Source organism: Genypterus blacodes, unplaced genomic scaffold, assembly GCF_046128005.1.
Source record: "Genypterus blacodes isolate CSIRO-AG114 ecotype Tasmania unplaced genomic scaffold, CSIRO-AGI_Gbla_v1 ptg000291l_1, whole genome shotgun sequence".
NCBI lineage: Eukaryota > Metazoa > Chordata > Actinopteri > Ophidiiformes > Ophidiidae > Genypterus > Genypterus blacodes.
In genome coordinates this window covers 275933-286441 of record NW_027467082.1, presented here as the reverse complement: position 1 = coordinate 286441, position 10509 = coordinate 275933, and the positions used below count along the sequence as shown (strand labels likewise).

General features: G+C 43.7%; 2 protein-coding genes across 3 annotated transcripts; one reads left to right on the top strand and one right to left on the bottom strand.

Annotated features, from left to right (window-relative positions):
* Positions 1-1296: 1296 nt before the first annotated feature.
* On the top strand, positions 1297-6520 carry LOC142987989 (epidermal growth factor receptor kinase substrate 8-like protein 1). 2 transcript variants are annotated; one of them, XM_076136990.1, is made up of 15 exons: positions 1297-1437; positions 2172-2289; positions 2486-2544; positions 2833-2968; positions 3219-3307; positions 3409-3483; positions 3578-3726; positions 3812-3956; positions 4052-4098; positions 4391-4499; positions 4597-4737; positions 4847-4997; positions 5251-5416; positions 5633-5765; positions 6308-6520. In XM_076136990.1, the coding sequence occupies exons 2-15, from the start codon at positions 2172-2174 to the stop codon at positions 6386-6388; spliced, it is 1599 nt and encodes a 532-aa protein (XP_075993105.1). In that variant the 5' UTR covers positions 1297-1437; the 3' UTR covers positions 6389-6520. The 2 variants fall into 2 exon arrangements, with proteins under 2 accessions (XP_075993105.1, XP_075993106.1); XM_076136991.1 differs by having other exon boundaries at positions 1298-1447.
* A 247-nt stretch (positions 6521-6767) lies between these two features.
* On the bottom strand, positions 6768-9799 carry nme4 (NME/NM23 nucleoside diphosphate kinase 4). Its single transcript, XM_076136999.1, has 5 exons — positions 9551-9799; positions 8407-8537; positions 8185-8286; positions 7918-8030; positions 6768-7798 (listed from the first exon to the last, which is right to left on the bottom strand). The coding sequence occupies exons 1-5, from the start codon at positions 9684-9686 to the stop codon at positions 7678-7680; spliced, it is 603 nt and encodes a 200-aa protein (XP_075993114.1). The 5' UTR covers positions 9687-9799; the 3' UTR covers positions 6768-7677.
* Positions 9800-10509: the final 710 nt, after the last annotated feature.

The window sequence follows — 10509 nt, the reverse complement described above, 5'->3', positions numbered from 1 at the left end:
GAAGATGTGAAGTCAGCTGCTCCACACAGCACAGTGAGACAGCCAGTCAGTGTGAGGACAGATGTAAGCACTCTGCAGCTCTGTATTTGCATTGTGATGAAGGTCAGAGGTTATTCAAATACACCTTTACATACAAATGATGACATCACAACTGCCGGTGCTCCTGATCTTTACAAAGTGCACGCAACCAAAAACACACTAAGACACAATAACAACATTCAACATTCATGTAAAAACACAAATGTTTTATCCCGGCGGATCATTTCAGTGCAGCAAACAAACTGTTTTCAAGTTCAAACTCATTGTTGGGCTCCATCCTGTTGAGTCACTGTGTACTATTCAGATCGATCAGTCATCACCTCCCAGCTACGACATGTGGAGGCGTGTGTGTTCATGGAACGTGTGTTGTGCCAAGAAAGTTTTGAGTTTGATGATTTTCGAACCTACAGACTGGTTTGTATGATTCTAACTGTAAATTATCAGGAGTTTTGGGTTGAGGTTTTCACCACCGTCCGTATGCAAATGAGGCTCAACCACTTCACCACACAAACGATTGTATGAGTCACAAAACAAAGTCAAGGCATGTAGCAAAGATTTGCTCACTACAGACAAATCGACCCTCCTTAGTGTTTGTTACTAAGAGGTTAACTATTACCCAAACAAATTCATCTTCATCATTCGTTTCACATTTGTTCAGTTTGAAGTACTGACTGCATAATGTTGTTACAGCACTGTGCAAACTACAACTCCTCTTCATAACGTGTATCATTTATTCCAGTCCTCTTTCTTTCCTGTTTGCATTTCCCCTTACATTTTTGTATTTGATAAATGAAAAAGTGCTAAATGTTGCTGAATGTCTTCATACAATTCCATTATTCCTTTCTGAAAAATAACTGAATGTGTGGCAGTGAGGAACAATACTTTGCTTCTTTCACCGGCTCGACTGAAAGACTAGAACCTGGACGTCATTGCTGCTTTCTGCTTTATTTGCATTTTCTTTTTGCAGTTGTGCCACCTGACAGAGGAGATAACAGCAAGCGGAAAGGAAAGAAAACATTGATGAATAACTGTGAAGAATTGTCATGCAGCCTGAAGACTTTATTTGTCCCTATGTAAACAATTTACAATAGGAAACTAAAGGGGTAATGCCTGTAATCTGCATTTAATCTAAGCTTTGTTATTGCTTGTTATGGCCTTGCTATAGGAGTCTTCAATGAAAGTGGGGAGGTGTGTGGAGGGGGTGTATCAGAGAGTGTCAGAGGAGAGTGAAAGCAAGCCAGGTCACTGGGAGACGAAAGCCAGACTCGTTTTTCTCGTTCCTGCATATCTCCAAAAGGTGGGACAGACTCGTGTAAACAGCTTAGCTCAGCGCACACAGCGCTCAGGGAGAGGATTGGTGTCTGTACTTTGGATTTAACACTGAAACAGCACTGAAAGGTACAGTGATGTATGTAGATTACATTTGTTTACTTTGTGTGTGTGTGTGTGTGTGTGTGTGTGTGTGTGTGTGTGTGTGTGTGTGTGTGTATGTATGTGTGTGTGTGCGTTTGTGTGCGTGTGTGTGTGTGTGTGTGTGTGTGACAGGTGCTCCTGTCTTTCTTGGCATAAATGTGTTGTGAAACTGTGTGAAACTTTGAAGCTGCCTCACATTTGTCTGCATGAAGGCTTGGCTCAGATGGTTAGGGTGGTTTGGGGGGGGGGGGAGAATGGGAGGAAGAGCTACAGCACATTCAGAGGCCACAAACCTGTGATCGACTTTTTTATTCAGCTGGTGCCGTTTCTCAGGGTTTGGTGGTTGCTTCACCTGCATACCATGCGACCGTATGACAGTGGTTTTTCCTGTAGTCTGCTGTTAACATGCAAATCAACATGCACCTGCTCCACATTCTTACCATCAGCTTACAGAATGTGGCAATATCTTGCTCTCATTCACCAATTTACACATCTTAGGACATTAACCTAAGAGTAATTCCTTTTTATGCATCTGACACTGTCTGCTACGATTCACTATTCATACCAAATAAAGAGATTTTTGAACTTCAGCCTAAATGTTGCTCATCATTTATGTGCCAGTGACTGATGACAGAAAACCAGATCAAACAAAAGCAGCTTTTCACCAAAAACATATAATTCATCACTGTATGTCCCTGATTTGATTACAAACACAACAGATGTCTGCACCACCTCCTGCGGTGGCCCCTAGGAAGCCTTCGGGTGTCAGGGTCATGGTACCTACTGGAGAGCAGCCTCCTCCTGGTGACCTGGTCAGCTACAGGGATCCTGGACAAGGTAGGTACAGGCGTGCGTGCGTGCGTGCGTGCGTGCGTGCGTGCGTGCGTGCGTGCGTGCGTGCGTGCGTGCGTGCGTGCGTCTGCATTGCTTTGTATGAACAGTGAACTGTGTTTTCATAGATACTGCACATGTCCTCCATCCTGTTTTCATCCGGTTTGAAGCGACTCACTGGCTCTTGTCTTCCTCTGCTCAGGCAGCGAAGCCTGCAAGGAGTCAAAACATACGTCTCCCAAATGTGCAGAGATAGAAGTGGTACGTACGTCCATACACAACTGTGTGTGAGCTAACGATGGACTAAACTGTGAAAGCACAAGAAATAACATCAGTCCCATATGGATATCAATGTAAAACCCAGACATTGTTGGCGTTGTGATGACATAAATCACCTCAGAGTGTAAGAATGTGTTACTGAATACTGAACCTCGTCGCTTAACTGGACTTACTGGAATTATTCTTTTTTTCATTGTTGTTCAATTCATTGTCGACTCACCATTAATACTTGAAATACAACCTCTCATCCTGACGTAACATGGACACCAGGAGATGCTGAATCACTGCTTTGACGACATGGAGCGATTCATGGCGCGCTTGCAGCAAACGGCAGAAGCTCAGATCATTGTTAACCAAAGGAAGAAAAAGAAGAGGAGCAAAAAAGGCAAAAAGGACAATCAGGACGGTAAGAGTTCCTCCACGGGGCCCTGAACACACCATTGCACTGTGGTGTTAAGTAGACTTACTGACACTTTACTTGTGGAGTATTTTGCCCCACTGTGTTTTGAATACAGTATCTTTCCACCTTAGTACTGTAAGTTTAGTAGAGAAAATAATGCAAGTCCTTTCTCCAGAACAATTTCCCAGAGAAAACAGTGTTAAAAACTCAACTAGACGGAATACCAGTGTCAAATTGTGCGTTTATGTGTGTGCAGATGATTTGTTGACCCTGAAAGCGTGTCCTCCATCAGAGGAAGAGTTTGTGGACCTCTTTCAGAAAACCAAATACTCCCTCAGTCTGCTGGTGAGTTAAGACTCATCCCAGTTTACAAGTAAATGAGGGCTGAAACGGTGTGAATGAAACCTGAAAGCTGCTGAGTTGTGTCTTATTTCCTGTTTGTTCAGGACCGTCTCAAGTCAGCCATTAAAGATCCAGACGCACCAGAGCTGCTGCATCACGTCTTTGTGCCCCTTGGACTGGTGAGTTTCTCCTCTCTGTCTCCCTCTCTCTCTCTCTCTCTCTCTCTCTCTCTCTCGCACTCTGCGACACCCTGACCCCTGACCCCTGTCACAGATGGTGAAAACGACAGGAGGGCCAGCGTTAGGCGCCGCTGTGGTCAGCCCTGCTTTGACCAGTGGTGCTGTGTCGCTGCTGCAGGAACATCTGACCAGAGAAGAGAAGGAGCTTTGGACTTCACTCGGGCCGTACTGGACTTTACCCCGGTTTGTGTCTTAACATGTTTGTGTCTGTTTGACCGTTTGCAACAATGTTCTAACAAAACCATCTGCTCTTCTTCTTCTCTCCCAGATCGCAGCTTAGTGTGTCTGTCCCTCCGTTCTCACCCGTCTTCATGGATAGGTGGCAACCGCAGGGCTTTGACTCACATGGTCAACCTTTGGAAGACCCCATTGAGTCACAGCATAAAGAGGACACTTTCATGTCTAGGATGCAGGTATAACCGCAAAGGCATCGTACCAGCCCACATTTTATTTCATTGAAAGTTGACCTGTGAGATGACAGACTGGCTGTGTGACATCGTCTCTACAGGAACAAGCCAGGCAGACCCAGGAGAGGCCTCGCTCCACTCATGAAGTGTGAGTATCTCATCTTTAATTGTCTGATTAATCAGGATTTAAAGGAATGTGTATGAAAATAGAGTGATGAAGCTCCGAGTCCTCACATGTGCACAGGTGTCACAGATGCATACATGTTTTCAAATGACATCACTTACATCACCAATACCTCCATGATGCCAGGGGAGGGTCATTATGTCCCGACTTTAGACAGCACCTACATTAGGTTATCACATGCTAAATGGTAAATGATTACAACATCTGAGAATCCCTATGGTTTGACTCTGCTGTGTTCTTGACATCTGTGTTTCAGAGAAGAAACTTGGCTTCCACCAGAAGGCGAGAGACTTTACTGCTGCAGTTACGACTTTGTGGCTAGAAACAGCACTGAACTGTCTGTGCTGCAAGGTGAAACACTCGAGGTATCAACCCAAAGACAAGTACCGACCCTGTAAAAGCAGATAATACTCCTGACATACATCACCTAACTAATTAATTTGCGGATTATCTTCTCTGAAGGTCGTGGAGTCGTCGAAGCGGTGGTGGAAGTGTCGGAATCGCTTCGACCAGATTGGATTTGTTCCATTCAACATCCTGGAACCTCTGTCGGCTGTGAGCAACGCTGAGAGTAACAGCTCAGTGGTGCGCAGAGAGTCCAAGGTAACACGCAACACGCATACACACACACTCAAGAGTGTTATTGTTGTTTTAGTCGGCGCATCAGGCAGAACTGTCTCTGGTACCATTTCTTTGTGCGTTCCCACTCCAGAGGACGCCCCTGTCCCCTCACTCAAACAAGTACTTCTCATATGCACCGCCGAGCCCTGATGGGACCAGTCCAACCTCTATAAGCCCCAAACTGCGACCTCAGAGCATGATTATACCCTCCACAACAACACAGGGAGAGGAGGGAGACAGAGGTAATATATCCATACATACTTTACAAATCATCAAACGTGTGATTTCCTGGGACTTCATGAATCCTGTAAGACTGAACGTGTATAATGTGCCAAATCATTCGTATGAATACATAAGCAACATAACAACATAGTGTTATATTTGTAGAGGCACCAAATGTCTTTAGTGTGGCTCAAAGTCCATAATGAAGACAAATATCTGTGAACATAAAGCACAAATCTCCAGATGATTGTTGTCTCTGTTGCGCTCACGCAGTCCTGATGGTAAACGAGGAGCTCCATCAGCGGCTGGCAAATGGCAGGCAAGGATCAGTGCGCCCCCTGGTGATTGCCCGCAGCGTTGACACATCCATCCCACTCAACTACCATTCCCCAGCCGCAGAGGTGGAGGCCTGGCTCACTGCCAAGGGCTTCCGGCACCAGTGAGTGAACACAGACGGACCAAACTCCACCTTAGATTAGGTTTACAAATAACTGCTGCTTTGGGGAAATTTGGCCGGTGGGGTGTCGAACCATCTCAACAACGTGCGCCACAAAACCTGTTTCCAATGTCAAAAACTGTGGCCTTTGGACTCTGAAGATGCCGCTAAGAAAGTAAATGAAAGCATGATTTTGTTTGTTCTTCCTTCCGTATGTAGGACAGTTCAGAGTCTGGGTATTCTGACTGGGGCGCAGCTTTTCTCGCTGAATAAAGACGAGTTGCGTGAAGTCTCAGCACAGGAAGGTGTTCGAGTTTACAGCCAGATCATGGTGCAGAAGGCCCTGCTTGAGGTTGGTCTTGTTTGTAGGTGTTGTCTGTTTACTTTTGTTATTTTGCATAAAGTAGCTCAGGACATAGGGACTCAGCTTGGGGAACCGGAGGGTCGCTGGTTCGAGTACTGTATGGACCAAGAAAGTGGACTGGCAGCTGGAGATTGGCCAGTTTGCCTCCAGGGCACTGCCGAGGTGCCCTTGAGCAAAGCACCGAACCGCCCAAACTGCACCAGGGGCGCCTGGCATGGCTGCCCTGCGCTGACTCCTCTGTAAAGCATGCGTGTGTGTGTAAGAGGGGCACGCAAGACACATTTCAGATTGACCTGTTGGCATGGTGACGTGTTTGCATGTGATTTGACTCAATTAAGTTACTTTATCTTCTTCTAAATTATGATTATGACTATTTTTATTATCATTAGTAGTAGTAGTATTGTTGTTGTTGTTGTAGTTGCTGTTATTCTTACTGGTAGTAGTACTAGTAGTATTAGTAATAGTATTAGTATTAGTATTAGTATGATGCGTATTAATTTGGCTGACATTTTTCTGTGTACTTTTCTCAGGATGTGCGTAAAGCCACAGAACTAGAGACGGTGATGCAGAAACAAAAGCTGAAGATCGACCTGAATTCTGTAGCAGTGTAGCAGTGCAAAGGTGCCAACAAACATACACTCACACACACATTGCATCGGAGATCAATGCAGAGAAACAGTAAATGGATGAACTGTACGTCCATGCTAACCTCTAAATCACTTGTGCAGTCGGCTCTCTAATGTGCTGCAGATTCAAAAGTGAGTTAGGCTGGAAATGTTTATTCTGTGTGTAGACTAAAAAACACAGGAGCTGCTGTTGCTCTCAAATTGAGTGACAGATCAATTCATGCAATGACAGTAGACGACTAAATCTAAATCTAAGTTATTAATATTTTATAATACCCATTCTTATAATTTGTTCGCATAACATATATATGTATACATGGTTTTAAAAAAATGAAGGATTGGGAATGTAAGTAATGTAATGTAATGCAAGTATTGTTGTGACAGCAGAGGGGCTTTGACCTTTGACTCCATGTCACCTTGACTAAGTATCACTTTTGTGTTCAGTTGTTTTTGTCAATATTAAAAATATATATTTTATGACATTTACAGTACACTCAATGCAATAAACTTCTTCACGTGCATACCGTGACTGGTTTGTTTGGTTATTGAAATGTGCGTCTGTCTGCCTGTCTGTCTGCCTGCCTGCCTGCCTGCCTGTCTGTCTGTCTGTGAAAGACAAATGACATGATTGGAAGAAATACTGGGTTTTAATGGCACATGAGCAAAACAAGTGAAAGAAAAATAACCTACATGAGATCAAACCTGATTCCTCTCTTATTTATGAGAAGAATTTGAGGTAAATTATCGTCATAGAGCTTTGCACTACAGCAACTATAGTAATTCGATTTCTTTCCTTGAATACTGACAATTATTCACATTTCATACTGGTCACCCACCCAAGACCTGACTCATCTGCTTCATAATAACATGAATGATAGGTGGGACGCATACTGATATTTACATACTGTGACGCTCCAATGCATTTACCTGAGTGGTATGGAGGAATAAACATGATTACAATCAAATATGTTATTAAGTAAACATCAGACAGAAAATTACAATAAAATAATTGCAGTTAAAGTTCAACACACACATTTCAACACACTGTGGATCAATGCAGTTTATCAACATTCAGTTCAGAATAATAAAACACTTCTGACTGAAAAACTGATAAATTACATCTCAGCATATTTCTCCCTTAGATACAAACATATGTACTTATGGCTGCACAATGATACACATATAAAGGCTGTACATATATATGTTCATAATGCATAATGCCCATAAAACTATGAGGAGCATTCATTAAAATCACAGGGTGCACCGTTCAGTTTTCATTCCTCGTAGGTGTTGGTATGGTTACAGCAGGTCCAGGTCAGGAGCTCTTGTCCCTGAAACCACAGCTGAATCTCCCTCTGTGCCCCCTCCAGTGAATCACTGGCATGAACCACATTCCTTTAAAGGGTCAAACACATCAGCAAAGGTCGAATCTATGGTTCCCACTTACTCAGAAAACTGAGGACCGAGTGGATTATTCTGTGTACATTGAATGGGATCAGATGATTTCACGTTACCTGCTGACGTGAATGCTGAAATCCCCTCTGACTGTGCCTGGCCGGGCCTCAGCTGGGTTAGTCTGTCCCACCATGGCCCGAGATGTCTGGACCACATTGTGCCCTTCCCACACCTCAACAAAGCAAAGATTAGAACAGGTGACTGGAGCTCTGTTCACCAAATAGTTAAAGCAAGATCATTCCCATTGTAAATGAAAAGTAAATGGTATGAAAATGAAAGGGTTTGCTTTATGTATTTTCGATTGCAAACAAGAAGCAAGTCCTCACCATGACAACCACAGGCCCAGAGGTCATGTAATGCACCAGACTGGGATAGAAAGGCTTAGTCCTCAGCTCACGGTAATGTTGTGAAAGGAGATCTTCAGACACCTTGACAACAGAGCCAGCTACATTTATTACAGACACCAAAACAGCAGGTATATTACACACACACACACACACACACACACACACACACACATACCAGCAAATAAAATCCATTCAGAATACCTGCAACATTTTCAGGCCCACCAGCTTGAAGCCCTTTTGCTCAAAACGCTGAATGACTTTTCCCACAAGGCGACGTTGGACTCCATCTGGTTTTACAGCAATGAGGGTCCGCTCGGCGATGCCAGGAACACCTGGTGAGGCACAACCGGGGTTTATCCTCATTCCCAATTCTCATACAACCTACACAGTACATCTCAGTAAGGAAATTGGATAATAGAAGGTTAAATAATGACAAAATTACATCTGATGGTGTGGATTTAGGCTCGTTAACTATAGGCCCTATGTATAGGAATGAAAAGAATGAAACTGTGTCACGTTAGGCTGTATGTTTGGATCACATGGGCCACTGTGTGCATCTGCTCGACTCTGCTAACTTGATTTAGCCGTCGCACTGACACGACACGGCAGCTATGAAGAGCTACGACTGCACGACTGATGAATGGCTGCACGCAATCAATTAAAAGCACGTGAGTAGAGGGAGCTCATTACATTACAGCCTATGTGTGCCTGGGTTATCTGGACTGAATGTGAGTCGAGTTGTAATGATAAGGTTTCTGAATTAGATACTGTGTGTTTGCGCTCATGTGGCATAGAGGGAATGTGGACTTTATCACCGATCCCATAGGATGTAGATTATTCAACGCTTCGCAGAGTTTGTCGAACATTACTTTGTAGTAATTGAGGACCATTAGGATGAAAAACCTTAAAACAATATTAACCATCATTCCAATTTGCTGACTGTGTCCATGAGTTTGGTTGATTTAGGTCAGTTCCTCAGATCATCTACCTGCTGCGTCTCTAGCCTACTTCCAGTTCATGACCCCCGCGAACTTGACAAGCAAATTTGTTTTGCAAATGACCCCATTATTTTAGAAAGAAAGAAACATTGAGGCAAAGTTTCTCAGCTGTGCATGACAGGTTTAACAGCCCGTGACCTCATGTGAAGGCAGATTGTTATACTTCCCATTTCCATATTCAAAGTAACGTTTGCTTAGTGTCGCATGTAATCCCGTAATATTCTGCCTGCAGGTTGATCTATTGAGGACACAGGTAAGGTTGGTAGAAGATGGTGGCAGAGTTGACATTCACACAGTAAGGGTTAGGCATTGGCCTTTGGGAGAAAGTTAAACAGCAAGTGACTTACTTGATGTGTTCCTGTGTCCGTGCAGCAGCACAGAGGGAAACGCACGCGCCAAACTTTTGCTGTTTTCCAAACTCCTCAAGTAACACTGAGCATGTTGGAGAATCCTCTTGAGACTGCATCGCTGAAAGATGATCATGTTTGGATGTTTTTACCCTGCAGGGCAGCCAGTCACCCGTCCTGAATCAGAGCTCACGAGTCCTCCCCCACTTCAGCTCGTCTGTGGCTTGACCTCAACACTAACTCCACTCATGCCAGATGGCTGTTTATATTCTCTTACGAAACGTCTCATTTAAACTGCAGTGACGAGCATTTAGCAAGTCAGGTGGATCTAAACTTCCAGGTGCAACCTTTTAAACGCGCATTTACACTTTTGACTGGACAATTTTACATTTTTATTGTCACCTTTTAAACGTGACAATAATGTGCACTGTCCCAGAATTCAACTGTGAGCTTTGAGAGCTTACAGGACAAGATTACAGTCAACACTTTTCCCCTTAAAATGTTGATGCTGCAGTTAAAACGATTAATCGAACACACAGGCATTTATCTAAAACATTATTGGGCAAACTGTGGACTTGGTAACACTTGCTGAATAAAAGCTAACATCTGATTCCAAGCTTGTCGTTAAAGGTATTTTTGCATGCTTGGCACATTTGTAACTAATGCTACATGAGCACACAGAAGGGAAATCATTTCTTAATAAGATCTGTTGCAGCTCAGTTCTTACTGGTGTTAAAAAGTGTGATTGGTCTCCACACAGGAATAGATTCAGATGGGCCGGTTGCAGAGGTAAAGTTGTCCTTGACGCTTGGTCCTGCTGCTTTGGAAGCTTGAAAAGTCAACAAACAACAAGGGGTCATCTACCTTAACATGCTGCCAAAACATAAAGAACCTACGTACCAGTTATATGTAAGCACAGATGCTTTCCAAGTAGCGGTCGATCTCAGTTTAACTTAGAA